At 57.6% G+C, this 14,362-nt stretch overlaps 1 protein-coding gene across 1 annotated transcript; it reads left to right on the top strand.

The window, feature by feature from the left end:
- On the top strand, positions 1,031-5,468 carry CLDN19 (claudin 19). The gene is given in 5 exon segments (NM_001160084.1): positions 1,031-1,278; positions 2,747-2,911; positions 2,998-3,082; positions 4,546-4,698; positions 5,415-5,468. Coding segments are annotated over 5 exon segments (675 nt in total). The 5' UTR covers positions 1,031-1,055; the 3' UTR covers positions 5,464-5,468.

Here is a 14,362-nt window from a genome sequence, read left to right on the forward strand (position 1 = left end):
TGAGGGGATTGCTAATGAGGTCGAGGGCAGTTAAACATTCCCTGCTGCCCAGGGCCAGGCTGGGGCAGGAGACAGGCGGGGCGGGCGGGGGGGGGCAGCCTGAACCCCAGGAATGTGCGGAGGCCGCGGCTCCTCCGCGGGCTGCTGCTCGGGCCGGGGGCAGAAGCCGGTGTTGGCTGGAGCTGCCAAGGCAGCCGGCGGGCGGATTAAGGCGCCTGAACAGTCTGCCTGCTTTCAGGCCGAGGTCGGAGCATCGGGGCTCCCTCCCGCCTCGCTGCCAGGCTCCTTGCGGGCTGGTGGCCCCCTCTGTCCCAGCCTTCAGGAGGACGCTCTTCGCCCCCCCCGCCCCCCAACAGTGAGTCCCGGCGCCCCTGGTTTTGGTACACGTGGCCCCAGGTGCCCAGGGCCGCCTCCCCAGCCCAGTCTCTCCACAGTGACCTCAGAGTCCTCTCCCGGAAGGTCTCCCTGACGTCTGACCCTAGTCTTACCTCCTGCAAATTGGAATTCCGTTTTCTTTCCGTCCTGCATTCAGAGGACAGAAAAACCAAGGATCAGATCGGCCCTGCAATACAAAGTCCATCATCTCGGGGCTGATGCTTGGGGTGGGAATTAGAATTAATTTTAGGGCACTTGTATCAAGCTCCTGAAGGGGTTTCCTAGCGGAAAGGCCCTGTGGGCCAGCAGGGTCACTTCCCCCGGCCCCTCTCTTCTCTATCCCCGGGGAGGGGCACCCACCTTGGCCACGCCCCACCGCACACCCCCAGGGGGCTGGGCAGGAGCTTTGCTGGGGACCTTGGCCTGGCTTAGGCTGGCTGCGGTGGGCGGGCCCCTGGCCTTTCCAGCTCCTGGGCCTCCCCCTGCATTCTAGAGCTTGGAGCTGCCGCCTCTGCTGCTGCCACTGCGGGGCTGCCTCCTCTCCTTCTCAGCCTCTGAACCCCTGCTGCACCTTCACCCCCCCACCCAGCTGCTCCCGTCACCTGGCCATGACCTCGGCCCCCCCAGGAACCCTGACCCAGCCCTGAGCCCTTGGAACCCCCAGTCCCTTCCCCTGAGCCATGGCCAACTCAGGCCTCCAGCTCCTGGGCTACTTCCTGGCCCTGGGTGGCTGGGTGGGTATCATCGCCAGCACGGCCCTCCCGCAGTGGAAGCAGTCCTCCTACGCAGGCGACGCCATCATCACGGCCGTGGGCCTCTACGAAGGGCTCTGGATGTCCTGCGCCTCCCAGAGCACCGGTCAGGTGCAGTGCAAGCTCTACGACTCACTGCTCGCCCTGGAAGGTAGGCCTCATGCCTGCTGGGATGGGGAGGTGGGAGGTGGGATGTGGGGCGGGGGGTCCGGAGTAAACGCCCCCACAGTCTGCCACCTGCCCTGGGCTGCACTCTCCAGCCCTTGCCACCCCCACCCCCACCCCCGTCCCCACACTCAGCAAGATCCAGGCCAGCCGGGTGCCCCGCTGGGGGCAGGGGCTCTAGGTTCTGGCAGCCGCGGGTCCACATCCCAGCTGTGCCGCTGTAACCTTGAAGGAGTCACTGACTCTTTCCGTGTTCTGATGTCCTGAGCTGGGAGGGGAGTACTAGCACTTCCACAGGATGAGAGCCTGGCACTCGGAGGGGCTTGGTCAAGACCCTCCCCTCCACTTCTGCCCACACTCTGTGCAGACACACTATGTGCTCACACCTACGTGCCAGTCCTGCCACGTAGACAAGCATGCGGGCACTCGGATGCACCTACGCATGAGCACGTACCTGCACACGTACCTGCACGTCCGTACACGGGTGTTTGGACACACAGGTCGCTCTCCTCTTGCTGGGCTGTGTGGGCTTGAGCCTGACAAGGTGGCTTGGAAACAGGCTCCACTGCAGCTCTACCCCTGGCTTGGGGCCAAGCCACCCGCCCTCTGAGCCGGGCTGCTGCCGCATAACCCCCACCACTCCGGACCAGGCAGGTCATCCGGCCTCCTTCAGGGATCCAGATCGCCCGAGCTGCTCTCGGGCCCAGGACGGACCCCAGCAGCGGGCATACAGCAACCACGGGTGACTCAAAGGGCAGAGAGGGAGTTCCTGTCGTGGCTTAGCAGTTAATGAATCCAACTGGGAACCATGAGGTTGCGGGTTCGATCCCTGGCCTTGCTCAGTGGGTTAAGGATCCAGCGTTGCTGTGACCTGTGGTGTAAGTCATAGACGCGGCTCAGATCCCACATTGCTGTGCCCTTGGTGTAGGCGGGCAGCTGTAGCTCTGATTGGACCCCTAGCCTGGGAATCTCCATATGCCGCAGGTGCGGCCCTAAAATAAAAGTGGGGGGGCAGAGAGAAGGGTGACCAAAGTCAGAATGGACACCTGGGGAGGTGAGCCTACCCAAGGGCCAATCTAGGCTGAGCTGGGCCTCAGACACCTCAGCTCCGCCTTCTGTCAAACCTGAAAGGCCCGGAGTGAGCTTCTCCCCCACCCCGCTGCTTGGGAGAGGCGGGCCAGGCCCCAAAAGGAGTTCCCTGGCCAGAAAGCAGCAGATGAGAGAACACAACCCAGAAACCTGAAAGGGAGAGTGAATGGTGGGGCTAAATGGCCAGGCTCAGTTCCACCCCCGTCTTCACATCCTCTTGTCACCTGCATCCTCAGGGTCCCCTCACCCCTGCCGCAGGTGGCAGGTGGCAGCTTAGGAGCTTCCAGCTCCAGCTGGTCCCATCCTGGGCTCCTCCCACCTGCCCACTTCTCCCACCACTGGCTCAGCCCCACCCCCCCCCCCAGGTCACATCCAGTCAGCTCGGGCCCTGATGGTGGTGGCCGTGCTCTTGGGCTTCGTGGGCATGGTCCTCAGTGTTGTCGGCATGAAGTGCACCCGGGTTGGAGACAGCAACCCCATCGCCAAGAGCCGCGTTGCCATAGCTGGGGGTGCCCTCTTCCTCCTAGCCGGTAAGTGCCTGGCTCCTCCTCCACCACCTTGGGTGGCCAACTGGGGGCCAGAGCAGAGCTGAGATGCCCCCATCCCCTGTCCTTAGGCCTCTGCACTTTGACAGCCGTCTCATGGTATGCCACCCTCGTGACCCAGGAGTTCTTCAGCCCTAGCACACCTGTCAATGCCAGGTGAGTGCCGGGGGCATGGCTTGGGTCAGGGGACATGCTGGGCCTCCCTCTCCACTTCCTCTGGGGCCACTGGCCTTTGTCCAGCAGGGCACTTGCAGGGGGAAATAAGGGCAGGGCCCTAGCTGCTGTCCCTGAGAAGCTCTCTGGAGTGGGGAGCAGGCAGGGGGCAGCTGGGCCCTCCGAAGGGGCAAGAGACCAATGAAGGCCACACCAGGAGCCAAATACCCTGACTCTGGATTGAAGCCACAGCTCTGCATGGGCTGGCTGGAGAAGTCCCAAAGGCAGGTGGCAGAGGGCTTTGCAGCCGCAGGAAGACTTCGTTCCCCTTTGTGGGGTGGAAGACAGGGACAATCCCTCTGGCTGTGGTGTGGGAGGGGCCAGGCCAGTAAGGTGCTATTGCAGGGGTCCGGAGCAGAGAGCTGGGGGCTGGGGGCAAGCAGCGGAGAGCAGGCCCAGAGATATTTAGGAGCCAGAATGGTCAGGACTTGTAAGACAAAGGATGTGGGGTTAGACAGTGGGCTCTGTGAAGGGTCTGGCCCAGAGCAGGGAATGGGACAGTCTCAGCCCCAGACATCCCAACAGGCCTTGGGCCCTGGGTGGAGGGAAGATGAGCAAAGAGATGCCGGGGTTGTTGCCGTCAGGAGGGCCGCCTGGAGGAGGCAGCAGAGGGGAGGAAAAGGAGACTTCAGGCATAAGGTTCATTCCCTGGTGCTGTCGGCTCTAGCCATGAAGACCTGCCAAGCAAGAGGCCACTCAGCTCAGAGATGCCAGGATGGCACTGGCCCCTGTCCCGTCAACCCTTCCCAAGGCTGCCTGAGTTGCAGCCCCTATGCTGGCCCCTGGGGACACGGATGAATCCGGGGCTGTCTGTCTTTGAGGTGCTTCCCAGGCAGCCGGACAAGCAAGGAACTGACAGCCACCCAGAGAGCGTCAGCGCAAGGTGGCGCGCCCGGAGGGATCGGGGAGCCGCCAGGGGAGGTGGCGTCCGGATTGGGCCCTGGGGACCGAGGCGCGCAGGAGGCGCAGGAGACGAGACGCTCCAGCAGGGGGCGCCCCGTGCGCGGGCGCAGAGCGGGGGAGACGCGGGCGCCGCGGGCGCCGAGCGGGCCTGCCCGGCCCGGGGAGGCGAGCCGGAGAGCTGGGCGCAGGCAGGGGCCGCCGAGGACGGCGGAGCCTGGGGCGCGGTCTGCGGGCCAACCCCTCCCCGGCGAGACCTGGCGGGGCGCCCCCTCCGCCTTCCCCGGCCTGGGGCGCCCGCGGGGTGCGGATGCGCAGCGCCCGCGGCAGGAGGCAGGGCCAACCCTCGTCTCCACGTGGACGGGCGCCGGAGGCGGCCCAGCAGGCCCCCGGCCCGCGCCCTGCCCGCCCTCGGCTCGGCCGCGGCGGAAGCCCGGAGCCCCCGCGGAGGACGCGGGCGGGGCCCGGGCGCAGCCGCACCTGACGGCGACCCCCGCCCCTTGCAGGTACGAGTTCGGCCCGGCCCTGTTCGTGGGCTGGGCCGCCGCCGGCCTGGCCATCCTGGGCGGCTCGTTCCTCTGCTGCACGTGCCCCGAGCCCGAGCGATCCAACAGCAGCCCGCAGCCCTACCGGCCCGGCCCCTCGGCGGCTGCCCGCGAGTACGTCTGAGCCTGCCCGGCATCCCGGGCAGGGCCAGGAGGGCACAGGGTGCCCCCCCCGCCCCAGCTCGGTTAGGGCCCTGAGCCGCTTGTCCCCCCGCCAGGCACCCACCCCGCGCTCTGAGACGCAGACCCAGACACTCAGAGAGAGGCGAGAGGCAGGCGCCCCCAGGAGCACAGGCTTGGCCAGGGCCGGGGACGGGCAGGGAGGGGCTCGTGGGCAGCGGCAGGTTCCCTCACACCAGCCAGCTGCCTCCCTGTCACCAGCCACTTCTTCACTCACTAAGGGCCCCATGAGCGTCTGCTCACAGACACAGCAACAAAGACAGTCTGGGTGTCCACTGGCCTGGGGTGGCCAGAGCCGGTCGCCTTCTGGGACCCATGCGCTCCTCGCAGCAACTCCATGGAGGCGGCGGTGCCGGGATGGTCAGTGTCCCCAGCTTCCGCACAGGGGAACAGGGTCAGAGAGACCAAGAGGCCCGGCCCCGCTGCCTCTGAGTTCAGGTCTCAGGCTCCTCCAGTGTGCCTGGCACTGTGTGGCCACCCCCACAGATAGTGAAGCCATGTCGCCCCTGTCCCAGAAATGGGCCTCAGCAGGCTGCCATAAGCCGCCCTGGCCAGTCCCTGGGTCTGGGCCTGAACCCCACAGCCCCCGCCCCACCCCCACTGCCTGCTGCTCACCCCACTAACCAGCTCTCCTCTCTTTTGACTTTCAGACCAGTTGTTAAATTGTCTGCCTCCACCAAGGGCCCCCTGGGTGTATAATGTCCAGGTCCCCAGCCTGGCTCTGTCCCCCTGCCACACCTAGACTGTGTGCTTGGTATTTTTTTGGAAACAGACGTTTGAACATCCAGCCCAAGTGTGGTGTCTTTGTTTTTTGTCTTTTTTAGGGCTGCACCTGCAGCTTATGGAGGTTCCCAGGCTAGGGGTCGAATTGGAGCTGTAGCCGCCGGCCTACACCACAACCATAGCAATGCCGGATCTGAGCCGCGTCTGCAACCTACACCACAGCTCATAGCAAAGCCAGATCCTTAACCCTCTGAACGAGGCCAGGGATCAAACCTGCATCCTCATGGATGCTGGTCAGATTCGTTTCTGCTGAGCCAGGATGAGCGCTCCAGAGGTGATGTATGGTGAGGACGGGGCTCAGAGAGGTCAGAGCTGGGCCCCAGAGTCCTCGGCCACAAAAATGGGGACACAGATCCAGGTGGGTCACACAGCGCATCCAAGCTGATCAGGGCTCCTGTCGCCTGCCCAGTAACCTCCCTTGGGTTGGCACCAGGACCTTGATTGGAAACACCTCCCCACACGTACACTGAGGCCTGGCCTAGTGCTGGGAGCGGCCCTGGGGTCGGGGGCCCCTGGTCTGAGGAAAGACACAGCCCCACCCCTGCTGCTCTGGTGGCCCTTGAGCCCTCCTGGGGGGAAGGACATTCCCTGGGAGGCCATCCTGCTGGGTGCTGGGGGTCAGAGCAGGGGGAGTGGACACGGAGGACCTTGCCCGACTCTGCTCCCACCCCAGTGCTGCCACTCGCCCCACACCCACCGTTCTTCCTGTCTCACCTGTGAGGTCCCGCTGTGCCTGCCTGGGAACCAGAGCAGGGAGGGGGCCAGCCTGAGGCCGCCTGAGATTGTGGCCTGAGCTCCAGCCTCATGCAGAGAGGCGGGCACAGCTGGAAGGGCTTTTGGTCTTGAAGTACAGACACCACCCCCTTAAGACGAGGCCGAGACATCCTCTGGGAAACGCAGGGAAAATTACCCCAGCCGGTCAGCCCCTGCCCTCTTGCTGAGGCCTCTCCCATCTCACCGTCCTCCCTGGACCCTGAGAGCCTCTCCCTGGCCTCTGCCCGCTCTCTCCGTCCTGGCTGGAGAGAGCTGCCCACAGCTCCTGAAAAGACTGCTCCTGGCCTTCCCCACCCCCGCCCCCTCGGCCAGCTCTGTTTTGGCTTCTTCCACCATCAAATCACTGGATCCCAAGGCCACCGCTTGGCCTTCACGATGAAGGTACGTCTGAAAGGCGAAGTCAGACAAGACGGCTGTGGCCCACTCCTCCTCCCGGGGCAGGGAGGGCGGGGGAAAGCAGGCCGCAGCGCTGCAGACTCTCCACGGGTGCCCCAACCCGGCAGCGGCTCCCTGTACACGGGGGCCTCAGGAGCCGGAGGCGGTGGCACCTGAGTCTGATGGGCCCAGCAGAGCCCTGGCCCTGAACCATGACCAGAACTACAGAAGAGTCTCCCTGGGGCCTGATGGGACGACACGGCGGCTTTGGGTCCTGCCACGTGTTGGATTCACTGGGGAGCTGATGCCCAGGCTCACCCCCAGGCACCCCGACCCCGCAGGCCTGGGGTGGACCTGGGCGTCTGAGGTTAGCAGCACCAGGGGCACTGCTGTGAGACTTGAGGCTTGGCCTCTGGAGCTGCATTTTTTGCCCCTTCGCCGGGTGGGGGGGCCGGAGAGAGAAAGGCAGATGCAAGAAGAGGCAGGAAAGACGAGAGGAAGCCCGTCTCCCTCCGCCTTTCCTGAGACCAGGCTGCGCCACGAGATACCCACACCCTCCCAATAAACAACCCCCTTGCCACTGAAACAGTTCTGTTGTTGTTGTTGTTTTGGTGGGGGGGGTGAAAAGGAGAAAACAATAGCTTTATTGCTTTGCCAGGCAAAGGGGGGCCGCAGCAGGCTAATGCCTTAAAGACTGTGGCCCCTGCAAGAGGTCTGAGTTTGGCTTCCATCACATGCAGCCAGAAGAGCCCTGACGAAGGCCGGCGCTGGCATGGGGACAGTGAGCCTCACAGTGGGGGCTCTGCTGCCGGTGTCACTCCGCTCGGGGGATGCGGGACCCAGAGGCCTGCCCTCTCCGTCCCACGCGGGCGACTCGGACACCCTCCCTGTCTGGTCAGGAAGCAACTGGCCAGGAAACCATGCGTCGCCTCTTGAAGTTAGGGGATCGCCAGAAGCTGGGACCGGGTAGGAAAAAGTCGAATTGGAATGTGCTGGGTAAAAAAAAGTGAGGGGCGTTCCCATTGTGGCTCAGCGGGTTAAGAACCTGACTAGTATCCGCGAGGATGCTGGCTCGATCCCTGGCCTCGCCCCGTAGGTTAAGGATCCAGTGCTGTCGCAAGCTGCGCTGTAGGTTGCAGCCACGGCTCAGATCTGGTGTGGCTGTGGCTGTGGCGTAGTTGGACCCCAGCCCGGGAATTTCCATCTACATGCTGCGGGTGCAGCCCTAAAAAGGGAAAAAAAGAAAGAAGGAAAGAAAGAAAGGAACGTGCCGGTTGCTGCAGGGATGGGCTTCCAGAGAGACAAGCTCCAGGCCAACAGGCGGGCCCAACCCCTGGGCAGGAACAAGCTGCTACGTGATCCTTCGTGAAGCGGAGCCTTTTGTGCCAAGAGCCAGCCGTTGGAGAGGTGGAGGCTCAGGTGCCACTCAACCCAGCTGACGGACGACGGGGTGGAGGGGCCTGGCTGTGGGAAGGTGTCTGGGAAAAGTTTAGAGCTGGCGGCTAGAAGCGTTTGGGAAGCCCGATCCTCCAGGCCTCCCCTCTTTCAGATGTCACGGTCACCTGGTCTGCCAGCCTGCGGCAGGTGCAACTGTCCAGGCCTCCTGTCTCCTGTCCCAGCCTCCAGGCAGGAAGATCAAGAGGACCGGGAGGGGGGGTCGAGGGGCATCACCCCAAAGCCTGTGCTGCTGTTTAGCAGCAGTGTCTCCAAGAATGCAATCGGCAGGCCACAAGACATGGTTTGGGGGGCGCATACCTGAGCCCTCAGCCCCAAGGGCGAGCCCAGACGGCGCGGCCACAGACGGCGTATGGGTGAGGGGGGAACCGAGGGGGTGGGTGGAGAGCTGACCAGGGGACTGTCTATAGCCCGTTGCTGAGAATGCGGGTAGAGCTGAGTATTAGATGATGTCGAGGAATCAGAGCTAATTTTGTGTTGCATGTGTTGTTCATTTTATGTGATAACAACACTGTGGTTGTTATTTTTTAAGCCTTATCTTCCAGAGGCACACACGGAGATGATACGACGCCCGGACTTGCTTTAAACCACTCTAGGAACAGAAGCGCGAAGGGCAGGGCAAGTTATAGGACGGGTAAACGCCGGGGGTACAGTGGTTCACGTGGCTCTTCTGGGTGTGTATGTCTGCCGATAAAAATCAGAAGGTTAAAAACACACCTAAGGAGTTCCCATCATGGCTCAGCGGTAATGAACCTGACCAGTAACCATGAGGATTCCTGTTCGATCCCTGGCCTCGTTCAGTGGGTTAGGGATCCGGTGTTGCTATGAGCACTGGTGTAGGTCACGGATGCGGCCTGCATCCTGCATTGCTGTGGCTGTGGTGTAGGCCGGCAGCGGATGCTCCAATTCAACCCTAGCCTGGAAATTTCCATATGCTGCAGGTGAGGCCCTAAAAAGCAAAACAAACAAACAAACAGAAAACAACAAAAAATACACCCACATTTTGCTGGTGGTATAATTTAATATACTCCCTGCCAACCACTGGAATTGGGGTGATGCATACTCCAGAGCCTCTTGCTACTCAAAGCACAGTCCTCTGATCACAAGCGTTGCCTCCCCCAGAAACTTGTTAGAAATGAAGAGGTGCAGCCCCCCCAGACGAGGTGAGACTGACTCGGCCCTTCAAGGACATCTCTGGGTGATTCCCGCACACACAGAGGTTTGGCAAACGCTGATCTAGGCCAGTGAGAGCTGTGCGTTGCTTCCCCTGTTCTTTTTTGTCTTTTTAGGGCCACACCCGCAGCCCAGGTAAGTTCCCAGGCTAGGGGTCCAACTGGAGCTGAAGCTGCCAGCCTACACCACAGCTCACAGCAACGCCGGATCCTTAACCCACGGAGCGGGGCCAGGGACCGAACCCCGTCCTCATGGATACTAGTTGGGTTTGTTATCGCTGCGCCACCACGGGAACTCCCCGCTTCCCCTTTTCTGGATGAGAATTTCAACCGAGCTACCCTTGTTCTCCATCATGTGAACACTGGGTAGAATGAAAGGGGTTCAGTTTAAGATTGTGTCTAGCGTTGGGGAGGTTGTGGGGAACCACAACTAAACCTGATCCAGGCAAACCTGAAAGTTTTGCCTATTCTCCTCATAGAGCAGATAAAAATACTGCTCAGTTCCATGGATGAGAATATTGCAGGCAGTTTTATCCTGGACAACGGTATTGTTGAAAACACCTCGAAATGCTGAGGCGGGATGCAAACAACTCCTCAAAAGCATCAAAGGGCTGGCACGAGGCTACGGACTCACAGCGTCCAAAGCTGAAGCACCGCCCGTCCCTCTCTGCGTGGTGGCCCGTGTGGTCCCCACACAGCTGAGGAATCCTCGGCTAGCAGGGTCACAGGCGGGTCACATATAAGAGGATTGAACAAAGACGTAAATCTACTGAGGGTAACACGAGCCAGGCTTCTCCCTGTCCGAGGATCGATTTGGGCCAAGCAGCAGTGACCTCCGGGGCAAGCCCGTATCTTGGTTTCTGAATATACCCTTCTCCACTACAAGGTACCAGAAGTCCAGGAAGAAAGGGCTGACTCCAGGGCTGGTTTAAGGAAAGTACCAAATAAGCTTGGAGCACCTTGTTCCAGCAAGAAAGCACGCGTGGAATGATGCAGACGTGTCTAAAGGATGTAGAAGCCAGATCAAAGGGGTTCCTTCTGGCTTTATCTGGGGCAATTTCAGCATCGAAATAAATAATGATAGTAATGGACTTTACTTTTTTTAATTTTAGGGCTGCGCCTGCGGCATATGGACGTTTCCAGGCTAGGGGTCCCAGCAGAGCTACAGCGGCCGGCCTACCCCGCAGCCACCGCAACGCCAGATCTGAGCCGCGTCCGCGACCTCAACGGCAGCTTGCAGCAACGCTGGGTTGTTCAGCTGCTGAGTGAGGCCAGGGTTGGAACCCACGTCTTCATGGGTCCGAGTCAGGTTCATTTCTGCTGCGTGACACTGAGAACTCCTCACCTTCCTTTTTGAAAGTTTTCCGCTGGCTGTAGAACTCGGGGTTGACTGCCCCCTTCGGCACTTCAAGCGCTCACTCACACCTGCGTCTTCTACCTTACATGGTTTTTGAATGAAAAGTCTGCTGTAGCTCTTTTTTGTTTGCGTTGTTCCTTTGTTTCTCTCTGGCTACTTTTTAGATTTTTCCCATCTTTGGTCTTCAGAAGTTTGTCTGTGAAGTGCCTGGGTGTGTGGGCTTTTTTTTTTCTTTCCCCCTTTGTGTTCCTTTCGCTCAGGGTTTTCTGAGCGTCCTGGATCTGTGGTTTGTTACTGTTTATTGACTTTGGAAAATCTACATCCGTTATTTTTTCAAACATTTCTTCTGCCACTTTTTTCCCGTCTTCATCTGCTCCTTCAGCCACATGCTTGATACTGGGTCCTAGCTCTTCCGTAGTCTGTTCTATTTTTCTGTGTTTTTCTCTGTAGAACTTCCACTGACCTATCATCGAGTTCATGACATTTTCTTCTGCTATGTCAACATTTGATAAGCACGTTTAAGCAATTCCTCCTTTCTGAAATGAGTGGGCTGCTGAGACCGAGGGCTTCGTTTGAGACGTGGAATCCAGAGGTTTTCTGAGTGTTCCTGGTCCACGTCATTCGACACTCCCTGAACGCCTGCATCAGAGCCAAGCTCTCTCCACGCTCTTGCCCCTTTCCCGGTAGCAGCTTGCCGTTACTTGCCTCAGGTCGTGAGGCTCACGCTGGTGGTAAGCAGTTTTCCAAGTTCTACTCCAGCCCTTGTCATGGACAGGCCCTGTGCACCTGAGCATCTCAGCTCGGCATCGTAAGGGCCGTGGGTCTGGGATGGAGGGAGTTTCCTGCCCTCCCATCAGGCAGCAGGCCTCTGTTTTGTATCAACTCAGGATCTTAGGAATGAGTTTCCTGCTTTTGCCTGGTGTCAGGCAGCTTTTGCTTCCACACCTCTCAGAGGTAGACACCTTGGCTGGGGACTTCTTTCCTTGCTTTTCATTCCTCTTGAATCTCCTCATAGTCCATTTAATTATTATCTTCCGCTTGTTAGTGCAGGTCTTCTGCTTATGAATGCTCTCCATTTTTGACTCCAAATATCTTTTTAAATTTTATTCTTTTTTTTTTTTTTTTTGCTTTTTAGGGCCATACCCGTGGCATATGGAGGTTCCCAGGCTAAGGGTCAAATCAGAGATGTAGCTGCCAGCCCACACCACAGCCACAGCAACTCAAATCTGAGCTGCGTCTGCGACCTACACCACAGCTCACGGCAATGCCAGATGCTTAACCCACTGAGCGGGGCCAGGGACCGAACTGGCAACCTCATGGCTCCTAGTCGGATTCATTTCCACTGTGCCATGAGAGGAACTCCAAAATACATATATTTTTTAAACCTTTATATCCTACTGTGTATAGAATCCTAGGTGGGCAATTATTTTCTTTCAGAACAGTGCAAATATCATTCCACTATTTTCTGGCAACCATTGTTTCTCTTGCAAAATCAGTATCAGCTTAAATGTCATTTCTCTGAAAGTAATTTTTTTCCTGGCTTCTTGTAATATATCTTCTTTTGCCTTTAAAAAAAAATTGTGGGAGTTCTCATTGTGGAACCGGGGAAATGAACTGGACTAGTATCCATGAGGATGCAGGTTTGATCCCTGGCCTCACTCAGTGGGCTGGGGGTCCAACATTGCCATGAGCTGTGGTGTAGGTCACAGATGCGGCTTGGATCCTGTATTGCTGTGGCTGTGGCGTAGCCTGGCAGGTGCAGCTCCAGGTTTGACCCCTAGCCTGGGAACTTCCATATGCCATGCATGTGGCCCTAAAAAGAAAAAAAAAAAATCGTGGTACCATTATTGATGTGTTTAGATGTGATTTTTAAAAAATTTAACCTCTCAGGGATTCTCGACTCTTTCTTTTGGTGCCTCCCACTCTCCCCACCGCAGTCGTTTCTGACTGAGTCTCAGCCACTCTCTTTAATGCTCTCCATCTCCCCTTCTTCTGTGGCTCCAACTATATACAGACCGATTTTCTACTATATCCTCTCCTAGCTTTTCTCCTCTATTTTTCACCTTTTCATCTCTCCATTTAGCAAATGGTTTCCTTCAACGATCTCTCAGTTAACGGATTTTATCTTATACTGTGTTTAAACAGCTTCTGAACCTGTTGATGGATTTCTTTGGTGTATTGAATTTTTATGTTCTCCGATTTCCACCTGGTTAATTTTTAAGAATCTGCTGCGTCTGGGAATTCCCTGGCGATCCAGTGGTTAGGATTTGGCACTTTCAGCACTGTGGCCTGTGTTCAATCCCTGCTCTGGGGACTGAGATCCCACATGCTGAAGCCAAAAAAAAATGTGCTTTGTCAGTTTATACATTTTCTGGTTCCCTTATTTATTAGTTTACGAGGGCTGCAATAACAAAGTACCATAAGCTGAGTGGCCTGATCACTAGAAGCTTATTTCTCCACATGGATGGAGGTGGACAGTTCAGGATCGAGGTGTCAGCAGAGTTGGTTTCATTCTGAGGCCTATTGTTTTTTCTTAATTTTTATTTTTACAGCTGCACTGTGGCACATGGATGTTCCCCTGATACGGAGTTGAACCAGCTGTAGCTGCACTCCTACGCCTCAGGCACAGCCACACCAGACCTGAGCCCCATCTGCGACCTATGCCACAGCTTGGAGCAACACCAGATCCTTAACCCACTGAGCAAGGCCAGGGATCGAACCTGCATCCTCACAGACATTATGTCAGGTTCTCAACCCGCTGAGCCACAACAGATCGAACACCTGGGGCCTGTCTTCTTCTGGTGTCTTTGTATGGTTCTTCCTCTCTGTGTGTCCATGTCTTAATCCCATTTTCTTAGAAGGACTCCAGGTATATTGGATTAAGCCTCACCTCAATGATCTCATTAAACTTTTCCTCTTTTTTTTTTAAATCTTTTTTGCCATTTCTAGGGCCGCTCCTGCGGCATACGGAGGTTCCCAGGCTAGGGGTCTAATTGGAGCTGTACCACAGCCACAGCAACGCCAGATCCTTAACCCACTGAGCGAGGCCAGGGATTGAACCTGCAACCTCATGGTTCCTAGTCAGATTCATTAACCACTGAGGCACGACGGGAACTCCTAAACCTTTCCTCTTTAAAGACCATGTCCCAACACAGTCACATTTTATACTGGGGGTCAGGATTTAAATACATGAATTTGGGTTGGAGAGGATCACACTTCAGCCCAAAACACCTAAAAATTTGAAGCTTCTCCTTTGATTTAATGAACATAGTAAACAGAGTTGTTTTACATTTTGTGTCTGATATTTTTGGTATGTGGACTTGCTGTGGGTTTTTTTTCCATTGTCTGCTGTTTCTGCTGATCCTTGTTCATGGGGACTTGTCTCCTTGTAGATCTTATTACCTATGAATACGGTGGGGTTTTTTTGGTTTGTTTGGTTTTTTGATTTTCCACATGCTGTAGCTGCAGCATGTGGAAGTTCCCGGGCTAGGGTCACATCAGAGTTGCAGCTGCAGGCCTGTGCCGCAGCTATAGCCCACCGTGGATCTGAGCTGCATCTGCGACTTACCCCACAGCCCGTGGCAACAGCAGACCCTTAACCCACGGATCGAGGCCTGGGAGTGAATGCACATCCTCAGGGGCACTATGCCGGGTTCTTTCTTTCTTTATTGCTTTTTTTTTG

The sequence above is a fragment of the Sus scrofa genome, chromosome 6 (genome assembly GCF_000003025.6).
Source record: "Sus scrofa isolate TJ Tabasco breed Duroc chromosome 6, Sscrofa11.1, whole genome shotgun sequence".
Classification (NCBI taxonomy): Eukaryota; Metazoa; Chordata; class Mammalia; order Artiodactyla; family Suidae; genus Sus; species Sus scrofa.